At 41.3% G+C, this 25,685-nt stretch overlaps 1 protein-coding gene across 1 annotated transcript in view; it reads left to right on the plus strand.

The window, feature by feature from the left end:
* ATP9B (ATPase phospholipid transporting 9B (putative)) overlaps window positions 1-25,685 on the plus strand; it is a 269,119-nt gene that overhangs the window by 156,120 nt on the left and 87,314 nt on the right. Inside the window, exon 12 of the mRNA XM_025365036.1 lies at window positions 18,295-18,455. Within this exon, the coding sequence (XP_025220821.1) occupies window positions 18,295-18,455 (161 nt within the window). The remainder of the gene's footprint in view (window positions 1-18,294; window positions 18,456-25,685) is intronic.

The raw sequence follows: 25,685 nt of genomic DNA on the forward strand, positions 1-25,685 counted from the left end.
AGTGTTGGCCTGGGAAAGGCACGTGCAAGACACTTCCTGTCACAGTGAATTATCCAGACCCCGTGCATGAGGCCACCCCCAGGAGAGGGGCTTAGTTGTGTCGCTACAGCTGTCGATGAGCAGGAGGAAGAGGGTACAAGGAAATACAGTGACCCATGAGCAGCACAGGGATTAGAAGTGCTGACCCCTGTGCAGTCAGAAATCCACACATAAGTTTTGACTCTCCCTAAATTTAACTACTCACCTACTGTTGACTGCAAGCCTTACCAGTAACACAGACTGTCAGTTCACCCATATTTTGTATGTAAAATAGATACTGTATTCTTACAATAAGCTACAGAAAAGAATGCTATTACGAAAATCATAAGAGGGAAAGATATATTCACACTTCATTCAGTGGACGTGATCATCATAAAGGTCTTCATCCTCATCGTCTTCAAATTGAGTAGGCTGAGGAGGAGGAAGAGGGGTTGGTCTTGCTGCCTCCGTGCTCTTGCAGTTCAAACCCTTGTTGTTCAAGGGTCAACTACAGGTAAGTGCTGGTGAAAACAGGAGTGGATATAATCAGTCTTGGAACAGGATTAGAGGAAGAGTGGGAGGGAGGGAGTAGGGAAGGTTCCGATTAGACTGGGGGAATACAGAGGATGGTTTATTTAGACGAAGCTAGAGACCTTCAGAATCCACAAATTAAAGGTAAACATGGGTGTTTTAACTTCATGAAAGGAATAACTTCTGAATTTAACACATTCAAATTTAGAATGTGAAAGTCTTCTCGCCCTTGACTTTTTTCCCATTCTGAGTTCCTTGAGCAGTGAGGTGTGTGTCAGTGTGTGCTTCTGCACACACATTTACACCTGTGCAGGTGCCGCCACACCTTTTCTTTGTATTCATCTGTCTGCCGTGTTGAAGGTAGATTGCTGCCTCTGCTCCTCGGGACTTCTTCCTGCGTGTTCTGCAGGGATGTCCGCGGCTGGCTTTGCCGCTGTGGGCGTGCTTGCTGTGGGCGGCTGCTGTGGACGTGCTTGCTGTGGGCGGCTGCTGTGCGCGTGCTGCTGTGGGCGTGCTTGCTGTGGGCGTGCTGCTGTGGGCGGCTGCTGTGGGCGGCTGCTCTGGGTGGCTGCTGTGGGCGTGCTTGCTGTGGACGTGCTGCTGTGGACGTGCTGCTGTGGGCGTGCTTGCTGTGGACGTGCTGCTGTGGGCGGCTGCTGTGGGCGTGCTTGCTGTGGGCGTGCTGCTGTGGGCGGCTGCTGTGGGCATGCTTGCTGTGGGCGTGCTGCTGTGGGCGGCTGCTGTGGGTGGCTGCTGTGGACGTGCTGCTGTGGGCGGCTGCTGTGGCTGCAGTTTCAACCGTGGGTTTGTGCAGCTTAGGAATATAATCAATGGACGGTATTTGGTTTATTGTCATGTTCAGCTTTATGTATAAGATTTCCTTGGTTCAGCTTTTATTAAAATGTTTGTATTATAAGCTTATATTGTATATTATGTATTTATTTTTTGAGATGGAGTCTCGCTCTGTCACCTAGGCTGGAGTTCAGTGGCGCAGTCTCGGCTCACTGCAACCTCCACCTCCTGGGTTCAAGCAATTCTCCTGTCTCAGCCTCTCAAGTAGCTGGGACTACAGGTGCCTGCGACCATGCCTGGCTAATTTTTGTATTTTTAGTAGAGACGGGGTTTCACCATATTGGTCAGGCTAGTCTCGAACTCCTAACCTCAGATGATCCGCCCGCCTCAGCTTCCCAGAGTGCTAGGATGGATTACAGGTGTGAGCCACTGTGCCTGGCCTTATTGTATATAACTTCATCAGTCTCTCATTTTCTGAAGTTTCAGAAATGCTCTTTATTTTGCAGCTTATAAGACATTAAGTCCAGTTTTACTCCAATTTAATTCTCCTGTAAAATAACCTTCCTCCACATGTCATATTACTAACACTTTTTATCTTAAGCCATAGAGCAATATAAACTAGACTCCCGTTCAGCTGTGAAGCTTTTGGTCAGTATTTGAATTTTGCATAATAACAATTATAATACTTGTTTTCTGTGACACTTTTTTTGGTTTTTGTTTTTTAAATTATTGACAACAGCGATGAACAAAAGTGCACACATTTTAAAACTTGCACTGCTCAGTTAAATAGCATAAAATGAGCACCCACTCATGGTGTGTCACACTTGTCAAGAAGCAGAATTCTCCCACCTTCCCAGGAGTGTCCCTTTCTCACCAAGGTGACCACCATCCTCTTATCTAACGGGCCAGTTATTTTGGTCTGTTCTTAAAGTTTACAAAAATGGAATTAAACCATATGTATTCATTTGTGTTGGGCTCCTTTTGTGTAGTCATAGGCATGTGTGAAGTTTCCCGTTGCTGTGTGTCACAGCACATTTTTATACCTTCTGTTGTATCAGGAAGCCATAATTGTATGCAGCCACCGATTTCTACATCACTGATCTCTGGGTTCTTTGGGCTTTTTGCTGTTAGGAATTCCTCTGCTCTAAATAGTGTAGACAGATCTCTTGGTGCAATCTGCATGCCTTCTGTAAGGTGTCTGCCTAGGGAGTGGCATTCCTGGGTCGTATAGCGTGTCTGTATTCATTTCACATAATAATTGTACTGGTTTTTACTCTTCCCAGTCAAGCAAGAGAACTCAAGTTTCCCTATAATCTTGTCCACACTTGTATTGTCTATCTTATGTTATTTTAATTTTAGCATTCTAGTGGGGATGTAGTGATATCTCATTGGGTTTGTAGTTTTCATTTTTCGGATGAGTTATGAGGTTTATTCATGTATTTATTGGCATGGCTGTCGGGGTGTCTTGGTTTGGGAATTTCCTATAAAAGTCTTAGCTCATAGCTCATTTTCCCATTGAATTGTTAGTCTTTTTCTTGCTGTTTTGTAGGAGCTCTTTGTATATCCCAGTTGTTTTCTCCCACTCTGTTGCTTGCCTTCTCGCTTTCTTCCTGGTGTTTTGATGAGTAGCAATTCTCAGTTGTAACATTGTTTATCAACTTTTTTTTTTTTTTTTTTATGGTTTAAGAACTCTTTCTCCACCGTAGGTCACGGAGATACTCTCTCATACTGTCTTCTGAAGTTTTATTGTTTCCTTTCTGTTACATTTCTAAACATCTAGAATTCGGTTTTGTGTATAAGAAGTACTGACCCAGTTTCTGTTTTTCCCCCATGTGGATTTCCAGTTGACCCAGAAGTGACTGTCGAAAATCTGCCCCTTCCCCTGTGTGCAAGGTCTGTGCACGGGTCAGTGTCCACCCACAGTGGGTGCATGCACATCTTGGCCCTTTCCTGTGATTGGTCTGCTGATCCCTTTCTTTGCTAATAATTTTTAATTGCTGTAGGGAGTTAGGGATTGCATTTAAATGTCTATAGATCATCAGAGATTATTTTTATATTAAGTCTTTTAATCAACAAATATTGTGTATCCCTTTATTTTTCAATAATGTCTTATGATTGTTCTCTGTAGAGGTTGGTATACCTTTTGTTGGATTTATTTCTAAGTATTTGACTTTTTTTTTTTTTTTTGAGACAAGTTCTTACTGTGTCACCTGGGCTGGATTTCAGTGGCATGATCACTGCTCACTGCAGCCTCGACCTCCTGGGCCAAAGTCATCCTCACACCTCAGCCTCCTGAGTAACTGGGACTACAGGCACATGCCATCATACCTGGCTAATACTTTATTTTTTGTAGAGACTGGGCCTCCTGTATTCCCTAGGCTGGTCTCAAAAGTCCTGGCCTCAAGTGATCCTCCAGCCATGGCCTCCCAAAGTATTGGAATTACAGGCATGAGCCACTGTGCCTGACTTTGACATTTTTGGATATTATTTCAATTATCTTTAAAAAATTTTTGTATTCTGTTTGCTATTATTTCAAAATTAAAAATTTTTTTGGTGATGTATTTTTATTTTTAAATAGTAGAAAAGCATTTTATTTCCAACTTGGTTGCCTACAGTAAAAATGTTGAGTTCATATACTCTGCATTTTAATTACAGATCCTAATCAGATGTTGAGCACTATCATGTTGAAATGTACCCTGACTGGATAACTGATTTTTTTTTTTTTTTAATGAGAACATGGGCAACTAATTCCACAGTAATCTCGTGGCTGCTGTTGTCTGAATGCTGCTGTCATCTCAAGGCTGTGGGGAGGTCAGTTCCGGTGATTACGCAGGGTGGTGATTGTGGCCATCATGTCTCCGGTGCAGGCCAGGAACACCTCGGGGAGCATGTGCCTGGCCCCTGCCTGGGAGCAGCGTGGGCGGCTGCTGTTCTGGCCGGGCTGTAGCTGGACTCTGAAGACCAGGTTGTTCCTCCCTTTCTGTGCTCGCTCTGTGCACTCCCTGGTCTTGGGAGGGTGGTTGCTCTTAAGGTGGTCAGTGTGATTCAGACCCTACTCCCGCCCCATTCTGATCTCTCCTCGATTCGCCCCGGTGGGCTCTGCTGTCTCGGCAGCTGTGGGCACAGCCTGTGGTGCCCCGGCCCGTCCCTGGGCCCTTAGATTTCACACTTCCTGTCTCTACCCCAACTCAAGGTATGGACAGGCAGTGAGGATGATTTTCCTCCTCCTCTTGCTGTTGGGGTGGTGATCTGTGGTGATCACGGAGGAGCCGCTAATAGATTTCCAAATCAGGAAAGATCTGCAGCGGTCACCCAGGCAATGACACGGAAGCACTGCTCAGATTTCAGATTAAGTGGGAGAATCAGAAGTAACCAAGTCAGGTCAAAGGAGAAATAGGTATATTTTTATCATGTCAGTAAGAACGAGAAGAAGGTCACAACTGGCATTGAAATTAGCAGTTACTGTTTCTCTGCTTCATGCCTCAGATAGGCAGGCTCAGGCCTCCAGCTGCTGAGCCCAACCCCCAGTCATCAAAACAGCGGGGTCAGCTGGGAAGGGAAGGTGGCATTTCAGGCAGAGAACAGATGTGCCCAGATCCAAGGTGGGACAGTGTGAAAGAACTGCAGAAAGCATGCAGGAAGGTGCCTGGGGCGGACTGTGGACTGTGGACCACCGTGTATGCCCCTTTAGCCCTCTTATTTCCACCACTTCACAATTCATGACAAGTGCTGCATCTTGAAACCAAAACAGAGAGGTTGGGAATTTACAACAAACCAAATTAAATTATTGTGTTTCTTGCAGACACTGTGAGCCCACCCATGGATGTACACAAACCATCCTCATAAAACCAAGCCCCAGAGTGGGTTGTGGTGTGAGCACCACCAGCCAAGTCTGCTGTGTGGCAGGGATAGGGACGTAGGACGATGGTGTCACGGCACTTAAAATCGTCTTCAGAGGATGATTTCCTTCAGCGTGGAGTCATTGTGCCGCTATTGTCTAGCATTGTGCCATGCTGCTTGTAAAAAGAAATGGAAGAAAAATCAGCTTCCCTGCATGCATCATTGTGCAAGAGGTAGCTGAGGACCAGGGCTTATTTCAGGCACTTGATTGCAGTTTCTTTTCTCATGTAAATTTTTTTCATGTAAGTTACATGATAATTCTTCAGGAGGAATGTGTTTTCTCACCTTGCTGTTTTCTTGAGAGCATTGTTTTGTGAGGGCAGTTGATCATCGGTTAACTATTACACTGAGGCATTAACGAAGAGGCATCTGTAGCTGGGAGAATGTGGTTCCTGAGGGTGGGCTCGCTCTGCCTGCATCCCCATCAACAGTGACCAGCAGAGCACCAAGCCTCAGGGGTCCCACACCCGTGGTCTCTTCCTAGAGCTTGAGACCCAAGCCTGCCTGCACTCTCTGGAACCTTCCTGAGTATTCTCAGCGGAGCCCATTTTGGCAGCACAGGAGGAGAGCCCTCCAGCTAGAAAGCTTCAGTAGAAGCCGGCGAAGTGAGGCGAGGGCAACTGCCCTCAGTGACTTTGCTGGGCTCAATATTCCCCTCTGTTAAGTGCCTGCTGCCTTGGTAGGTCATTTGGGTTACAACATTTAATTATTTCATGTAGTCTGTCCTCCTTTTCTCAAAGGATAGTAATTGGTACTAGTGGAGCAGGAAGTTTTACTACATCCAAATAAAAATGGTAAAAGAAAAACATTTTAATAAAGAAAATTCAGCTTGTTTTATTTCATGAGTTTACCACATCCAAATAAAAATAGTAAAAGAAAAACATTTTGATAAAGAAAATTCAACCTGTTTATATTTCATGAGCCTAATGGAAGTTTGAGTAGTGAATGGAAAGATCTGGCCGGGCACAGAGGCTCACGCCTGTAATGCCAGCACTTTGGGAGGCTGAGGCAGGTGGATCACCTGACGGCGGGAGTTCAAGACCAGTCTGACCAACATGGAGAAACCCCGTCTCTACTAAAAATACAAAATTAGCTGGGCATGGTGGTGCATGCCTGTAAATCCCAGCTACTGGGGAGGCTGAGGCAGGAGAATTACTTGAACCTGGGAGGTAGAGGTTGCAGTGAAGCCAAGATTGTGCCATGGCACTCCAGCCTGGGCAACAAGAGTGAAACTCCACCTCAAAAAACAAGAAAGTTCAACCAGAGACATCCAATTATGAGAAGGAAAATAATGTCACCTCTAATGCGTACTAGTGGGTCCTGGGAACCTCGGCATTTGGCAGTGTCGGGCCAAGGATGCAGAGCTGAAGCTGGGGGCGGGGAGCTGCTCGGTCTCCAATCTGCCATGAGCTGTGTGCTCTTGACCAAGCACCTAACCTCCTTAGAAGTGGAATAGACATAGTAATACCTGGCAGAGTCAGGAAGGCTGAATAGCAGACATTACACAGCAGCACTTGTTAATTATAAAGGGCTATTGGGTTGAAAGCTGCTTGTGGTCATGAGGAGAAAAAAAATGAATCAATTATAATTTGTTAATACATTTAAACCAAAACGTAAGCTGTTTTATGTATTAGTTATTAGTGTGGAGTTAGTCTTGTCAAGGTAAATCAGTTACGCATTTATTTTTTTGTTGTCTCAAGCATTTTGACTGCATTTTTTTCTCTGTGTAGAACATGGACAGATGGGTTTGTCCTGTGTGAGAATTCCACAGCCTTTCCATTCTCTTGCTGCCCCTCCTCTGTTCTGGCCTCACTACCTAGGGTGATACTTAACATTTGAGCAGGAAGCCTTGACAAACGACTCTGAGATTTTCAGGCTTTTCTTAGATCCCCTGTAGTGGGACGACCCACAGCTTCTCTATCGTCTGTCTTGAGAGATGTCGTTCTTTCTCTGTAGTTCTGGCCTTCCGTCATCAGCCAGGGTGCTGATTAGGTTCCATACAGAGTCTCACTTAGAATGTGGCTGTTTCTAGCTTTAACTACAAGCAGCATTCATCCAAAGTTAGAACCTGTTGACTGTATTTTGCCATAAGACAATTCACTAATTACTAGAATTTCAGCTCTTTGAGTTGAGGGCAACCTTTTCGTCATTATGCAGCATGCTTGTTTTTAACAGCTAATATGTGTAATTACATTTAGAATAAGTGCACTCTAAGTGCTTGAACAGTGTTCTGATATTAGCGTTGTGACCTAGCGGTTGTCTTCTGGTGGTTGAATAATTAGTTTGTTTCTAAGAGCTTTAGAGTTTGATAGTCGCCAAACACAAGGGCTTCCTTGTGGAAGGTTGATGGCTCCCAGTGACCCTTCGCTGCCATCTGGCACAGATTCAGGGGCTGCTGTCGTCTGCTGCTAATTGCTGTCACCTGCACGTTGGAGTCCCTCAGCACTGGGATGCTGCTGCCTTTAGAGTGGGCCCCTCCTTGCGCCCACCTGTGTGTGCAGGAGAGGAAGCACCGCCGTAGGCCTGTGGTTTCACGCAGGAGCCTTTTCAGCCAGTTTTTATTTTAATGCCTGAGGTATGAAAAATGGTGACCATTTTGTGAGGGTTATTAATTCGCTAAATCCAAGCGTTTTGTCTGTTTTATGATTGTTTTAGTGGTTCTTGTTCTTAGTAGCCTATTTAGGCTGGCAAGATTGTTTCCACAGCATTTTACAGAAGACTTCTTTAATCCTCTTTCGTAAACTGATAAGCCGTAGTCAGGGCACTAGCCTATAGCACCATATTATATTAATGTATTTTACTTGTAATTTAGAGAACAAGAAGAATATCCTGATTTGAAGTCTAAACTGTCCCCCATGGCACTGCACAGCTGATAACCGCAAACGAGAAAGATGTGTATATCAAATAGTTTACAAAATGAAGCCAGCTGTGTTTCCCTACATACTGTGGCTTCCTGACATGCATCATTAAACCTTATTAGCTACTTCCTTTTACAAAGATTCTTGTAGTCTTGAACATTGCATATTAACATTTTCTGCCCCTCCAACTGGAAATTATTTGCTTTATTGTAGAGTGTCAACTTGCTCTACTTTCTGATGCGTTCTAATTGGTACTTTGGAGTATAATCATCGTGCGATACCACGCCATGCATTTCTTTATTTGGAAATTAATACAGACCTTTTCACTTTATCTGTCAATCTGAGCAACTTTTCACACAATTCCCAACTCTTGGGATTGCTTACAAACCATTAAGTATGAAATGACTCATAAAATGTCTCTGAAGACATAAAGCAACAAAAAATTTTTAGATGGTTTAAAATAATGTTGCATTTTGCCAAGATACCAGTAATAAACTTCTTAAATAGACAGTTTTAATAATAAAAGGGTGATTATGCAAGATGAAAAGTTTATTTAACCATAATACCTTTATCATTTAAAATTCTCGGCAAATCTGCTAACGTTCATTTTACTTACAAAACAAAAGAATACAAATCCTAAGAACCATGGATTTTTGAAAACGATGTAATTCAAAGTTAGCTATTAGACTGCTATAACTATCCTTCATTCTTTTTTCTCTTTCTTTGCTATTCTATGTCTGCAATTCTGCTATTCTGCCTTAAAAATTAAAACATTTACCTATTATTAACTTCTGGTTAATAGCTAGTTAAGCAGATGTGTGGGTGGAACAGAAAATGTACAGAATCTAGTGACTTTGTTTAAGATGATAGTAATTTTGAGGTGTTTTAGACACTGGTCAATATTTTATATATCCTCATTTTTAATATAATTATAAATCGGTGATATGCATTGAATTGCAAGGGGAATTAAATAGAATACTGATTGTGGTTCTGATCAGCAAATATTTTAGTCATATGTCTTGTCAAGACAGCTGATGACTCTTGATTTAAAAATAGTCTTGAGTAATTTTACATAGTAGTAGGTGCCAGATATCTGGAAAATGGGATGGAGATCTTCCAGTGGCTTATAAATCCCCACGTATTTACACAATAAGCCAAGAAACACAGAAGGAGAGAGTGACATGTTACTTGACAATGACAGCCTTGTGTCCTTGACTAGGTCCTGTAACATCTCTTCTGTGCTGATTCTGATACAGCTGTATGTAGGTTATCAAGGTGGTGGAAACATGCTGAAGTCAGCTGGACCACAGTTGAGCAGTGTGGTCCAGCTGCTCAATGAAAAATCAGGAATTTTCCTGATCGTTGTCATTTTGTGGTGGTTCCTAAGATACTGTTACAAGAACAATTAGCAACTTCAAATGGTATGTTTAGTGTTTCAGGTAGCCCTTAATGAAACCAGACTTTCTGGAATCTTATATAAAAATACTTTTCACTGATACTGTTTAGTAAATTCCCTCGCACAGACCATTAAATATGTTATACTTGTTGGCATGCCAAAGAAAGAATTCAGATGCCAACGTTTTGAAATTAATTACTGAAGAAATTTCTCACTTTACTGTAGAAACTAATCTGTATCATTACCTCTTATGAAGATAATCCAGGTTGGAAATTAAAGTTTTAATTATAAAGTTAGTGATCTTGTTTATTAATAATCTTTTAACCATTCTCTTTTCTAAAATTTCCTAAGAGAAATAAGCAGGTGGAAAGTGGTCTTCCCTCCACCCCACCCTCCGCTCTGCAGTTTCTTTAAAACCGTTTTCACGGGCAGGCTCCATGGAAGCAGGGCTAGGCTGGTGCCTGTCTGCTGGGCCACCCCCGCCCTCCTGTACACCTGCATTTGCAAGGACTCACTTTGCTTGTGAAAAGGAAGCGTCCCATCTGTTTTTCTCTTCTGAATCTCAGCCTTTTTCCACCATATGTGGCCCAACATTTCGAAGCTACTTATCAGAATAATTTCTTCAGTATCTCACATTCTGAATGCTAGAAACACATCAAGTAATTTTTTTTTTTAAGCTCCTTGAAAAGAGTTCAAAGCTCTTTGAAGGAAAGACAGACCTTGTGCTTGGGAATTTCAGAATACTGTGACATTAGAAGCCCTGACCACATACTTAGTACTTTTCTTCATGAGTTTTTAATAGAATCTGATGACATTTTAGTACTGTACAAGTTTTTTGTTCAGTAATATATTTTGTAAATTATACTTAAATGAATATTTGAAAGTATATTTTAAGAATGTTTCTACCTTACCCTGAGATATTTAAAATAAAGACTTGCTACATTCAGGGTAAAATAAAAAGACAGATACCTCCCAGAAGAAAGATGTCTGAAGAGCATAGTCTCTTCAGTGTGTACTATTAGAAATAAACTGAGAAAATGAAAAGAGATGAGTGCCCTGTATTTTAAATCATTTTAAAGAAAACCATGGTCTTCCCTTTACTATGTCTCTTAAAGTTTTATATCTCCTAGTAAGAGACTTTCTTTTACAGTATCAGTACCACTTAGAGTTATTATTAGAATAGATTCTATTTTTTATATGCCTTGGGGCAAGAAGTATTTGAGTGTGCGCCTTGTAAAGAAGCATGAAGCAGTCAGAACTCCTGGGCTCCTGGGGACCCTGAGGTCCAGTGACCTCCCACCCCCCACTGGCGGGATCTGCTCTTCTTGGAGTTCCTGCAGAGCTTGCTGGCTTGTTTGTAAAATACAATGAGAGCTTTATGACCCCCCCTAAAGTCCTGGGTATTGTGTGTTTAGATAGTAAGGCTAAGAGAATAGGTTCATGCTCTTTGTAAAGTATTTGTTAAATATAAAATTACCCAAATAAACTGTGTGTTAGACTGAAAACCAAATGCCACTTCTATGAATGATGTTGCATTTTGAGGTTTCTGGTGTTAGTAGATAGCTTACGTTATTAATGGAATTATTTTAAATTGGTTACTGGTCTTGGCAAAACCACTTAAAATTGATGCCTTCCTATATTAAGACAAAAAAAAAGGTAAATATATTCAGGATCTTGAAATCATTAAGGAAGCTGTTGTTACAGTGTTATCAACTTACTTTCTAGCCCGGAATCTTCGAAAAGCCTTAGGAGGGCACCACCCTACTGACTGTGCACAGCATTTCCGAGGTCCTGTCTTGAAATAGGGCTTCTTATGAGATGCCAGATTTTTATTCAGGGGTCCCTTCCCACCCCCCATAATCCAGGATGTTCAAGTCTGTAGATTCTGGCCTGCATTCTGCATGACAAAACATATATTCAGGGTAACGCTTTTTTCAGAAATGAATGAATGAGTGAGTGTATGTATTGTGCTGGACTGGCTGGGTTAGAAATGGCCGGCGCCTTCGGGAGAGCGGGTCTGCGGAGATCAGGACGCGCGCCGGCCTCGCGCTCCCCCTGCTGGCCGCGCCCCGCACTCCCCGCGCTCGCTGGCGTCCCCTCCCAGCCGCCTGCGTGAGGTGCGAGACCCTGAGAAGGATGTGAGCAGTGCAGCGGTGGTCGGCAGTGTAGTGTTGGAATGAGAGTGACTCTTACACTTCAGCCTCCTCCGCCTCCTGATTTTCAGATAAACAATGTGGTGATTGTAAAATACGATTAGGAATAATGTACATTAGAAAAGGTATTGGCTTATCTTAATATTCAGTGCTGGATTTTAATGTAATTTCTATACGTAGAGCAAAAATTAAATTTCCAAATAGTTTCTAGATCATTTTGCATGTTCTCACATGCTTATTTTTGTTTTAAATATGGTTTTGATGTATCACAAGTTGAGAACATTTGAAAGAATTTATAACAAATGAATTTATAATACTTACTAAAAATAAAAGTTTTAACTTCTTACCTTTCAGCCACTGTGTTGCTTTGCATTTGCTGACTTTTCATACATTGATTTATTTTGATGAAGGTTCTAATGTATCAATAAAGGCTGTCACACACTAACAGATGGAATCCGGTTGTCCTGTATGAAGGTAGAAAGCATGAGTTTTGTAAGGGCAAACATGAGATGTGTATATGTGTATACATGTGTTCAGAGATTATGCTACTTTCTGACATTATGGATGGTTATAACAAATTCTGGTGAGTGGATACGTGTCTTAGAAAATGCTAGAGCCAGTATTGAACCTTCTCAAGTGATCTAGAAGTCCAGCAGTTTAAGAAGATAACCTCATTCTGTGCTCATGAAGCCCTCTTCAAACTAAGCAGGTAATATGCTTGCAAATTTTAGTAATAATTTTGTCGTTAAAACATGTTTATATAGGTCTGCTGACAGAGTGACAATATGCATTGCCTGTAACATCAACAGTTGGGTAGCTTCAGTTTGTGTAAACTAGGTGTGAGGGTTTACTTTGAACTCCCTTGTCTCTTAATTGTGTGTCGTATGTTGGTTTCAAAAGTGGTTTTGCTTCCCTGTTTAGTAGCTGATTCTTGTGTTAATACTTTTCTTGTTTATACAAAAAATATAGTACTCTTTTAATGTTAAATGTTCAAGGGAAAACATTCTATATAATAACTATATAGCAAGCAAGGGAAAAACCTTAAATTCTGAGTATAGAATAGGCAAAATGTTAAATTTCTTGGTAGGTAAACATGTAGGTTATGAAATATTCTTTCAGAATAGACTTTAAATTGTCTATTGTATAAATACAGGTTTTGATTTTTAAGAACTAAGGTGGTAAATTGTAACATTAAGAATTGTTGTGCTGATACTTATTTAGGGAATTCTTAAAGCACAGATTATTGACCCAACAGACTATAATGGCTAAAAGAAACCCTTCTTATTTTGCAGATCACTGAGGTGATAAACGATAATGGCTCAGACACATCTATAGTGTGTGGTCAGTCTGCATGTACTACACACACTTAAGGCTTAGTAGTTCATATCCAAAAAAGAATAAATAATAAACTTCAGAAGGAAAAAGACTATGTAGCATCACTTTTTAAAAAGTAATACTTTTAATTTAAACTTCGTAATGGAAAAAGTTGTTGCTCTAAAATTTAGTACTTAGATTTAGTGCATGAGTTTCATTTATTTAAAATGTGGAAACACAAATGAAGATCTGAAAATTACTTATATTTTTCTTGTCTCTTAAGATTCTACTAGCAGTGGAAAATATAGGGCTTATTTACTTCAAAGATACTTAAAAGAATATGCTTTTTATAGGAATTTCAGTTAGGTTAAAGCATAGCCCTATATCAATTTTGTAGTCAGGGTCCAAATTCTAAATGAAGAACTGATCCACAGATAGTTCAGCTGATGAAAGACAAGCAACGTTAACAGTTGTGTTTTTCCGTACATAGTCAGCCGTGTACAAAACTGTCCTTCTCTGCCTGTGCAGAGTAGTCATGAATGAATTAGGTGTCAGAATCGGAGCTTTTCAGATTGTCCTGTATTCACAGGGAAACTACAGGACAAGCTAAAATAATCTAGTGCTCTACCAGAGTTTAAACTGGCGCTCTGAAGTTTTGCATTTTACTATTGTAAACTACTTCTGTGAAAGGAGTAAGTCTGCGCGAGTTTTAAAAGATGAGTAAGAGTGTTTGGATGCCAACATCCTGTTTACACGGGGTGACATCATCAGCAGTAAGTGTTGCGCAGGCACTATGTTGAATCATGGATAGGGCCTGAGATTTTACAGCATTCGACGCCTGCTCCAATTTGCCGTGTATACTGATTGATTAGGAACTAGTAGTGTGATGTGAGTTTTAACTTTGAGGTGGATTGAAGTGTTGCTGTGTCGTGGAGATAAGGTCCGATTCTCACTCGTCCGAGCATTCGTTAAAAAAAAAAAAAAAAAAAAAAAAAGGCTGATCTTTTCTTGATTAAGCTGGAGAATACCGTATTTACCCTTTATTGTTGGTATAAACCATTATTTTACTGAGAACCATTAGCTATTTTAAACTTGGTACATAAATTAAAGAGGAGCTAAATGGATTTGTGATCGTTGCCATTAGTAGCATTTTAGATTATACAGGCAATTATTGTGTTCATTATCCTAGAACAGCCCCTTTGTAGAATCATTGTGGTTGTCTTAGACATTATGCACAAATTTTCCCTTGGAGGTTAAAATTTCCAGTAATGTATTTTATTTTGTTATCACAGTTGTTTCAGATAAAACAAATATTATGACAAGTAGAAGAAAATTTGCTTCATCTCCTAATATAGGAGATGACAATGAATGTTGAAAATAACTTCTGAGTGTATTTACATTACCTTTTCTTAAACAGTCATAATTACTTCCAAGTGATTAATATATTTTATGAGTGAAAAATTTACAGTCATGGCAAAAGATATCTGGTCTGTCCAGGTATTTAAGATGTTTTTTTTAAAGAAGGAAGAGATCCACCTCAAAACTAAAGTTGCCACCTACTTTATAGAATCTGTAACTTTATAAGTTAACTGGTTTTTATTTTAAATAGCTTATAACAGTTCAGATTGTATTTTAAATGAGTTGAAGAAAAGCATATTTCAGAGAAATTGAATATTAAAAATTATTAATTGAAGTGGATTTAAAAAAAACCCAAGTGTTGAAATGTGTCTTTTCTTTTGTTTTGTTAGAATTGAAAAAATTAAAATAAAATAAAAGCAACCTACAAGCTTTACACTATGTACTGTAGTTTGGTTACAAGTTATATTCCAGGAAGAAGAATCACAGTTCAGAAAAGGCCACCTGCAAGGCACAGCCCATTTTTGAAAAGTTGTATTTTATTCCACTAAATGTTTTATTGCTCTTCTTTAAGTTAAAAGGGGTTGGGAGAAGACAACATGTACTTGGCTTCAAAATGGTTACATTCACTAGTCAAGCATCTGACCACATCTGTCTTCATCAATGAGAAAGGTACTAATGCTTTGAGTGATCTGCATATCGGTGTGCAGTGGCTGCTTTGAATGTTTCCACCCAATACGTGGCATTTTTTGAAAGGAAACTTTGTATTCATTTCTGAGTGTTTTTGTCCTGGCTTTTACAGTTCCTCACTGCTATGTTGCAGGGGAAAGTGTGAGGTGGTGGTTATGCATTTTGCAAGACAGTGATTCTTTATTTTATTACAAAAAAAGACCAACTCTGGAAGGCCAGATTAAATCATTCCTTTCACTTTTTAATGGGATTTGGATGAATAGAGTAAAATATGCACTTTGCATTCATTGATAGCATCTTTAGGTTGAGGTAATTGAGTCTTTTTTCCCTGACTGAATGAATAATGACTTCATCTGATCCTCAGTGAGGCCTGAAACTTAGACCGCCTTTGTCACAGCAAAAAGATCTGGGCTTTGAAACATGCTCTACTTCCCTGGCTTAATTTTTCTTCATTTTAATCCAAAAACCTATTTTTCTCAATAATTCAAGCATAAACTAAGTAGTAGTTGAAGTAGCGGAAATTGCATGATATTTGTCCTGGTTGTGCTGCTTTTTAAATAGAGCTGATAAATCAGCCGCCGTGGTCTTCAGCTGCCCCGTTCTCAAGGGAAGGCACAGCCCATCCCCGCAGCAGCGTTGGGAACTTCAGAACGGGTTGAGTATTGCTCCCTTTCAGACTGTTTGTGATCTGGGGGAGCGGCGCTGTTACTGGTCTCGTGGCTGACCCAGAGATGAAAAAGCCTCGTGCTAGAGCTCCGAGATGTTGCTGTGGACATTTTACTTGGCTAGAAGGGGATCTGCTGTTGTGAATTAGAGAGCAGTGTGCTTGTTTGGAGAATACAGAGCTGGGAATGTGCAGTCTTTGAAGAGTTTCTGTTGAAAATGAGCTGCTGTCTGTGTTGCTGTATTGCAACACGAAGAAGAGTTTTTGTGGCAGGCCAAGTGTCTCATTAGTTGTTACATTAGAATCCAGTTGCTATTTCATATAAAACTGACACTTTGTGTTTAAAGTGTCCTCAGGAGTCTTACACAGTGAAGTGGCCAAGTGAGCCCTGTGGCAGTGTGCACAGGACAGAGTGCAGGAGGGGCCGCCCCACTCTGCCAAGTGCAGCACCCTGTCTGTGTTGGTCATGGACCCCGCACTCTGGGCACTGCCAGTCCCATGGCATTGGAGTCCTTGTCGTTGCTCCTGTGGTGCCTACACTGTTGTGAAAGGCCGTGAAGTGTTTATTAACCGGTGGTGGTGCTGACTGTCGGCCACAGGAGGTGATTTAAAACAAGCCTGGTTAGAAAAGAAAACTTACTATTTTATGATTCTGTTCTATAACATAGATCACTGGTGTTCATCTTATTTCTCCTACTAGATTAGCTGTTTCTTGCAGGTAAAATCTTATACTTAGCTCGTTTTCATAACCTTAGAGTTTAGCACAAAATGTAGTAGACATTTAAATTTATTTGTTTAATTAGTTGAGTTTTCTTCGCAGCAGCACTTAATGGACTTTCTGACAAAGTTTTATTTTTACTTGATAATTGCAGGTTCTAAAGATCTCATGAGAGTTTGTGGAAAGTATTAATCAAAACCAGATATAAACTAGATATATGAGTTGTGGGAAAAGGCTAGCTTTCTACTGGGCAAAGTTACAGATTTTTCAAAAGGCTCTACAGAATAAACCAAGTTATTTATTAGCTCTGTAATTCTCAAACTTTTTATTTTTTTAATCAGGTTTTTTGCAATCATGTTTTCTTCATGTACTCCTTTTCAAAAGTTGTTCCAGATTCAGGAGAAATTGAGGTGGCAGATAGATAACCAACCTGATAGGATTTAGTCTTCTGTTAATGTCACATAGATCAGAAATAAGTAGGTAAGTTAAGTACATGCTGTTCCCCAACCTAATGGTGCTGAAGGCAGTGGCCTCTCACCCTGGCACCTCTGCCCCGGGGGTACCACCACTTACAGATGAAGAAAACGAGGTTTAACAAAGAATTTAAGGTTGTTCCTCAAGTCACACATTTAGTAAACAGAGAAAGTGGATTCCAATCCAAGTGTGTAATAAGAGCAGTAGCAGCACACCTGGGGAGCATACTGCCCAGCAGGAACTGTGGCCACTGTGCCTTGAGCTCCCTCTTTGCATCCCCTGGGGGCTGTAAGGAAAACATCCCACATTCCCTATTTTACAGATAAGAAAACCAAAGCCCAGCTTGCCCAAGGTTATGCCGCTAAGTGGCAGAGTCAGCATCTAAATTAGCCTAAATCCAGAGTCCCGAGGAATCCTAGTTACTGTGCTGTGTCACTTCTCCCTCCCTTCCTGCAGCACCGAGTTCCCTCTCATCCCCCAACCCCACTCACTGGACTGCCTTGTGGTCTTTCAGGACTGAAAGCAAGCAAAGAGAAACAGTTCACAGCGATTGCTAGAGCTCGAAATTGAAGCTACATGCTTCAAAAGAGCTGTATTCTCTTAACTTGTGCAGTGAGAGCTTTTTGGGTTGCTAGTTCTCACTGTTTCCAAGATCCTATACAGAATGCAGCCAAAAAAATGAACTGATTTTTATTGACATAATTTTCCCTCACATTTTGCTCAGCTGGTAAACGATCCATAGAATGGACTTGTGTGTAGTGTACCTGACTGGGAGAACATACAATGTATGATTTGTGCAAATTAAAAAGGTTTTATTTTAAGCTAACTATCTATTGCTTTTTTTTTTTTTTTTTTTTTGCTGTAAGACAAGTTCTTTCAAAGAGACTGTTGGTAGATCGGAAAGACATACATATGGTCCTGTTCTTGGGAACTCTCCCTCTAGAGTAGAATCCTCATGGGGGATGTGCAGAGGCGCCCACATGGATAACAGAGGCATGGCCATGGCGTGGCACGTGCAGGGAAGACACGCCCGCGCCCTTAGAACTCTCTGTTCCCGGGCCGCGCCCTGAGCAAGCTTCCAGTGCCCTTCTCTAGGCTTGCGTTTCGCTTTGCCTGAGCCGGTGACCAATGCGCCACCCGTCCAGAGGCCATGTCTGAGTTCACTGCGGCTGTGTGCTCTGGCCTCGTGTTTTGTCAGTAGACCCTTTCTGGAAATGCTCTGGGAATCATGACTCATTTCTAGAAATTCTGCCTGAATCTGTTAAAGGTTTTTCAGGAGAAAAGTTAGTAACATTTTCATATTTCATTATAATAAAGGCTAATACCAAAAAATCTTAAAGTTTTTTTTGTCATCATTACCATGCATTCTGATTTATAATATTAGGGACATTGTGGTTAGCTTGTTCATGTATTATGTGTTTTTCTTTCAGGTTGGTTTGTTGGACCTTGAACTCAATCGGCTGACGAAAGCACTATTTTTGGCTTTAGTTGCTCTTTCTGTTGTCATGGTAACCTTACAAGGATTTGTGGGTCCATGGTACCGCAATCTTTTTCGGTTCCTTCTCCTCTTTTCTTACATCATTCCCATAAGGTAGGTTTAAAAACGAAAATAAAACAAATGTCTGGTTTCATTGAGTATGATTTTATTGAAATTTATCTTTCTCAGTGTGAAAGAAATTATCCAAACAAAGCTAGAGAAGTAAGAGCCAGGAGTTCTGAGGAATCTGGAGGAATTCTTCAGTGGAAATGTTGTTGGGGAGACGTCATCAGTGCCGGTAGAATGATCTAGAGGTGTCATACTTTCCTGATAGTGAATGTGTTGACGGTATCCTCTTCAACAATCAGAAGATATTTCCTGATGAAACATAAACCAGAATTGCACAAAATTAGTTTTGTTTTTTGCTGATAGACTTTTAAATTTCCAGTGCCCTTTGATCTGTGTGGAATCATTGGCATTTTAAAGTTCTATTTAATATATCTAATATCTGTCAAGTTAGATAAAATATTAAGGCTGTGTTTTTAATATGGACTATCATTTCAAAATGTTAACCTATGTTGTAACTACAGATTGGGATATAAGTAGTTAATATTAGATGCCTATTTAATGTAAAGACTAATATTTTCCCATATGAACATAAATCCATTTTAAAGTATTTTCAAAAATATTTTAAGAAAGATATTCTTAATATGTATGATTTAAAGTTTTCATAGGCATGAACAACTGAAACCTAATGGTGGGTAAAGTACGAGTCTGGAACATCTGCCTTTTGTAACAGAGAATGGACTAAACCAGTTAGAATGCTGAGGCTCAAGGATGTAGCCACTTTGAAGAGACAGATATCTCTGTTTCTAACCCAGCTTTCTCCAAAATTTGCTCTGAAAGGTGATGTCACTTCCATGTAGTTACATCCTAAAGTCAGAGCTATAATCTGTTCTTGGGAGGTGTACACACTGCACTGCCCTCACAGACAAGCGCTGGGAATGAATCCAGCTGCTCTCACCCAGTCTGTTCGAGAGGTAGGAAATCAGCCTCCTTTCTGCCCGTCACAGCACAGATTCCTGTGGACGCTGCCTTCCACAGTGTTGCTGGTTCACGGTGGCCAGGCCGGTGCAGAGCGCACGCAGCAAACAGCAACTTCTCGTTGCAGCTGTGTGACTTGCTGCTGACATGGACTTTCTGCACTCCATAAAGCTGACTGCAGAGATGGCTGTTCCAACCTGACTTGTGGATTGAACCAAATAAGGCCCAGCTTCCCCACTCTCCTCTCCCACCACACTGCAGCTATCCCCATGTGCCAGCTGCTTCCCACCCTAGCTGTGTCCTCCGCTTCGGTGCTCCTCTACCTCATCATTCCGTGGCTAGGCTTGTCTTGTCACTTGGCTTTTACCCTAAATACTCTTCCTCAGAGAGGCTGCCTTTGTCTGCTCAGTACAGACCAAGAAACAGCCAGCCACTTGCTATCACAGCAGCCTATTGAATTCTGTGTAGATCTCTATGACATTCATCTTGTTTGTTGCCCGTTTCTTTCTTCTCACTAAGCCCTGTGAGAATAGAGGCCTTGTGTGGCCCGTTTGTTGTCGTGTCCTAGTTAGGGCCTAAAACGGAGCACGCTTGGGATGTGGTAGGGCCTCCGTAAGTATTTGTTGAATGGACCCATTACAAAGGCCCCGTCCTGCTCAGAGGACCCAAGCACAGATCATCACAGTTCTTGTGCCAGCACGTATTGAGTGCCACAAGTGGACTCTGTTCGTCTTTGTCCTCAAAATACCCAGCCCCCCACTGGCTAAGTGGCAATTAACAAAGTATAACCAGAAAGTAACCTGCCTTTTTTATCTGTCTGTCATGCCAGAATTTACTTATTCGGATGTGATGGTCCTTCAGGTAGTTCTCATTTGTTGTTCAGCCTAAATACTCACCTTGATCCCAGGCCCTTCACACATTGCATCTTCTCTCCACCAGCTTCCTCCGTTTGATGCCACCCACTCCCCAAGAGTCTCCTTTGTCTCCAGACACATGAATGAACCCTGGTATCCATTTTTGTATTGTCACGTGAGAAGATAGGTTAGCCATCAAGTGAAGGAGGAAATAAGACATTTCTCCTGCTTTTCTTAGTTTCTGCCAGTTGGAATGCCTGTCTCAGGCAAAGCAGGCTGCAGTGACTGGCCCAGATGGAGGAGCTGCTTCTCCTAGAGCTGCAGGGAACACCTCCTGACACTGTGGCCTTGTCACTCGAAGACCTTCTGACTAATGGGAGTCGAGTCTCTGGTTCTCAGGAGCTCCACGTAAGGCACGTAGTGAGGCACATGTACGTGTTTGTGCCAGCTTGAGAACCTGGCTCAAGGGTGGCATATTTTTCTCCTATGGAGAAAATGTATTCCAACTCCCAAAATACATTGATAGACACTTCTGCGGCATCTGCCTTTTGGGTTGTATTAGGTTATGCGTTCATTTTTATCAGAGCTTCATAACACAGAACATGTTTGGGATTCTTCCCCTGCAAGTTGCTTCCAGAGCCTCATAGCATGTTGTTTTCATTACCATTTGCTTTGTGGACTGGTATGTGGTCATTTTATAAATATTCCATGTATGCTTTAAAAATATGTGTATTTTTACATGAATCATTCTATATCCATTAGATTGATCTTCTTTAATGTATGCACTTTTAAAAAAAAAAAAAAAACTCCTTTTTAGTTACTGAGAGTGTGCAAATCTCTCACCATAATAATGAACTTGTCCATTTTCCCATGCCATTTTGTGAATTCTAGCTTTGTATATTGTGAGGCTATGTTATTAGTTGCTTACAGGTTTAGAATAGCTCTTATTCTGGTGAATAAAAATCTCTTATAAACAGCATTAGCTAGGTGGTAGTGATGTTGTCTTAAATCCCATGCTACTGTCTTTACACTTACTGTGATTAACACTTTATTTGCATTAATTTATGCCACCTTATTTTTGCTGTTTGTTTTACTTCTATATTTTTCTTTTCTTTCTTGCAACCTTTGGAGTTTTTTCAATTCCATTTTTTCTATTAACTTGAAATGATACCCTATATTTCTGTTATTGTGCTTTCCCTAGAAGTTTTACATATTTCATATGTAATATTTAGTAAAGTTTAAAGTTAAGCTTTATCTTTACTCTCCTCTCAATCAATGCTAAGACCCTAAAATATTTTAAGTCAGCTTATCTCCCCTCTCCCATCCACTTACATGCTTTACTAGTCAACATTTGCTTTCATCTTGTCATCCTGTTTGGTTTATACTCGGTGTTGGCACTAGGCCTCCAGGCCGCAGCCTTCTTGGCATTACTGCAGTAGTAAAAGGGTGTTTCTAGCGAATCATCCTACATATTCTTGATCAGCCTTTTCTCAAAGAGGATAAGGCTTTTAGCAGGGTAAATTTCATTTACAGAAGAATAACCTTCATGATTATGTCTGAAGTAAGACTTGGAAAATACAGTGTGTATTATTCACGTTCAATCCCATCGCTTTTTATTTTGGCCAGGCGAGGTGGCTCACGCCTGTAATCCCTAGCACTTTGGGAGGCCAAAGCAGGTGGATCACCTGAGGTCAGGAGTTTGGGACCAGCCTGGCCATCATGGTGGAATCCCATCTCTACTAAAAATACAAAAATTAGTGGGTGTGGTGGCACACACTTGTAATCCCACCTACTTGAGAGGCTGAGGCAGGAGAATCGCTTGAACCCAGAAAGTGGAGGTTGCAGTGAGCCAAGACTGCGCCACTGCTCTCCAGTCTGGGCAGGCAAAAGAGCAAAACTCTGTCTCTAAGAAAGAAAGAGACAATACAAGGTAGCAAGGTAAGTGTTGTGGTCAGTAAAAAGTCAAAGCTGATGCACTGGCCCCTGCTGACACAGAACAAATGGGCAGGCCATCCAGTGCCCTTGGCCTCTTCTTAATCGGAGGGGACAGGTGAAAGCATATAAATGAAACAGTTACATAGTAGTAAAACACTATGTAGTAAAGTCAAACCGGGCACTGGAACAGAGAGAACCTTGCAGGCCTTCAGAGCATTGTGAGCCTTCCCTGGCCGGGTGCTCATTAAGCGGCGGCCCGCATGGTGAGGCCACCGTGGAAGACCTGGGGAAAATGTCTTGGCAGAGAAAGCACATCGTCCCAGCACAGCAGAGACGGCCGGTGGCTGGCACACGTGCACTCCAGCTCAGCCTCCGCAGCCTCCAGCACAGGGCGCCTGCTCCCGTGTCTGTCGAGCAAACACATCTTTTTCTAGGAATTCCTTGTTTTTTGCTCTCTTTAATTTGATTTTTCTTAACGTCAGTTGATTTCTTTCAGTTCTAGAATGTCACATGATGTTCCTTTCAAGACTGCTTCTCTTTCACTGCGTAAAAGGCCTAATGAGAGCTTTGCTTCCTTTTGTATCCAGGGTACCTCTGTCTTTAACTGACAGAAACTATTGAACAGTATTGGGACTTTTATTATGTTTTAGTGAAATGTTTTATTTATATGGACTATCTCCAGTTACTTCTTTCTTTAGTAAAATAATATAGAAAGATTTGACCTTTTTCCTGTATCTGGTTAGCAAGAAAAATTAATTATAGTTATGAAAATCAGTTTACGTAATAAGCATTTTTTAACTAAAACTAATTTTTGTTTTCATACCTTCGTAATTATATGTATTTATAGTAAAACAAAATAGAAAACAGGGCAGGCGAATAGCTTGAGTCCAGGAGTTAGAGACCAGCATGGGCAATATGGTGAAACCTGGTCTCTCCAAAACAAACAAACAAACAAACAAAAAATTAGCCAAGCACGGTGGCATGCGCCTGTAGTCCTAGCTAGTTGGGAGGCTGAGGCAGGAGGATCGCGTCAGCCCCAGAGGTGGAGGCTGCAGTGAGCTGAGATCACGCCACTGTACTCCAGTCTGGGCAGCAGAGCAAGAGCCTGTCTCGAAAGAAAGAAAAAACTAATGATAAGAGAAGATGATAAGTATGATCTGTAATCCTGCTGTCTCTACTCAAATTCTGTCAAAACATTTCCAGTGTATTTATACAGACTTACAAATACAACTATGCATATTTATATCTACAAAAAATACCCACACCCCAGATTAAGTCTGTGTATCCTTCTCTAGTGTCTGCTTAGAAAATGAGGACGATAGCAGGCTTTCTGCAGGTCTCTCTTGCTCTGGTTTTTCAGTCAACAGTTTGATGTTTAGCATGTTCGGTCATGCTTGGAGAGGCTTTCGGGGCAGAACTGTCACTTCCCCTCAGTTTGGCTTCAGAACATCTTACACCACTTCAACACAAGGCTCTGCCGTGTTTCTCTCACTCAGGATGCAGTGACACAGGGTGCACGCGGGGTGAGATCCGCTGATGTCAAAAGCACAGGACACTGATTCGGAGCGTTAAAGTTCACATTTGATTAAAGCCAAGTTTGTTTTCCTTTTGCAAAGTTGACGTAAAATATGAATAATGACATGTTCTAGTATTTGCTAAATATGCTTTTGAATTGAATAAAAGGTAAGACTTCTAAAATATGTTTTGGTTTTGCACGGTATGCAAATCTGAAAAGTAAAGTGCTTTTTTCTTTTTTTTCTTTTTGAGATCGAGTCTCGCTCTGTTGCCCAGGCTGGAGTGCGGTGGCGCCATCTCGGCTCACTGCAAGCTCCGCCTCCTGGGTTCACGCCATTCTCCTGCCTCAGCCTCCCAAGTAGCTGGGACTACAGGCGCCCGCCACCATGCCCGGCTAATTTTTTGTATTTTTAGTAGAGATGGGGTTTCACCATATTAGCCAGGATTGTCTTTATCTCCTGACCTTGTGATCTGCCCACCTCGGCTTCCCAAGTAAAGTGCTTTTTTCTCTGTTGTCCTAACACTCTTAAAGGGCTTTTCAAATTTAAGAGAGTTAAGCTGTTTTATAAAAATTCCTCTTGTATGAAGTAAAATATTTTGAGTTACTTGATATAATTTACATTGTAAATTTCAAAGGAAAATATTATAGTATTTAACTTTTACTTTTGTAATTCTAAAATTCGTACATGTTCCCTAAATCCTGTGCATCTCTCATAAGAAAAGGAAAATTGATTATCAAAATTCTGTATTCATTTAAAGTTCTCTGAGGTCAGGGACTTGCAGTTACTTCCCTCTTTAATTATTACCTCTTTCGTCCATATGCTTTGAAATGTTATATACCAGTGTAGTTGATAATGCAGAAAGTGTCTACCAGTGTGGGTCAGTGTTTTTACTCCCACATGAGGCATATGTGGGTGTTACAGGCAGAATGTTGTTTGACAAAGTGATAAAGGTGTTCCTTCTGCGAACACCGAGGAACCTCTTGTCAATACAGCGGCTTTGTCCTTCCGAGAACACCGAGGAACCTCTTGTCAATACAGCGGCTTTGTCCTTCCGAGAACACCGAGGAATGTCTTGTCAATACAGCGACTTTGTTGAAAGCACTGAAGGTGCGGGGTGTGTGTGGCTTGGGAGACACAATTTCTTCTCATTTACCAGGGGTCTGGCATCCGACCCAGTGAGCGTGGGGATGCTTGCCCGTGAGCTTCCAGAGCGGATGTACTGGGGACCCCCAGAGCTCTGTGCAGTCGGCACACCCCCGGAAGACCAAAAGTGTCAGGCAGCACAGGCACAGCAGTCATTGCTCCTGGATTTGGGAAAGAACTTTCCTGAAGGAAACTTTTAGGAGCTTTATCAGGTTGCTTTTCAGTTAGGTGCCCTTTCTGTGACATTTTATGGGTTTTTGCTAATTTACCAAACAGCTTTAGTCAGACCTCATTTTCCAGGTTGAATGCTTGGTGAAAAGAGTGTTTTCAACTTCTTTTGACCTAATGTGATATTCAGGTATTGATGATTTGGAAAATTTGGAGCCTATCCAGATTGCATAAAATGCTAATATTGGGAGATTCATTGTTTGGAAAGCATTCACCAAGGGTGTGTCCAGGTGGCGGTTTGCTCTTTGAAGAGATAGATTAGAGGCAGGTATTAGTCCGTTCTCACGCTGCTGTGAAGATACTACACTAGACTGGGTAATTGATAAACAAAGGAGATTGAATTGACTCACAGTTCTGCATGGCTGGGGAGGCCTCAGGAAACTTGCAGTCATGGTGGAAGGGGAAGTAGGCACATTCGCAAGGCAGCAGGAGAAAGTGTGAGCATGTGAAGGAGGAACCATCATACACTCTCCAAACCATCAGAGGAACTGTCACACGCTCATCAAACCATCAGACCTCACGAGAACTCATTCATTATCACGAGAACAGCATAGAGGAAACCACCGCCATGATCCAATCACCTGTCTCCCTCTACACATGGGGATTACACTTCAAGATGAGAT

The sequence above is a fragment of the Theropithecus gelada genome, chromosome 18 (genome assembly GCF_003255815.1).
Source record: "Theropithecus gelada isolate Dixy chromosome 18, Tgel_1.0, whole genome shotgun sequence".
NCBI lineage: Eukaryota > Metazoa > Chordata > Mammalia > Primates > Cercopithecidae > Theropithecus > Theropithecus gelada.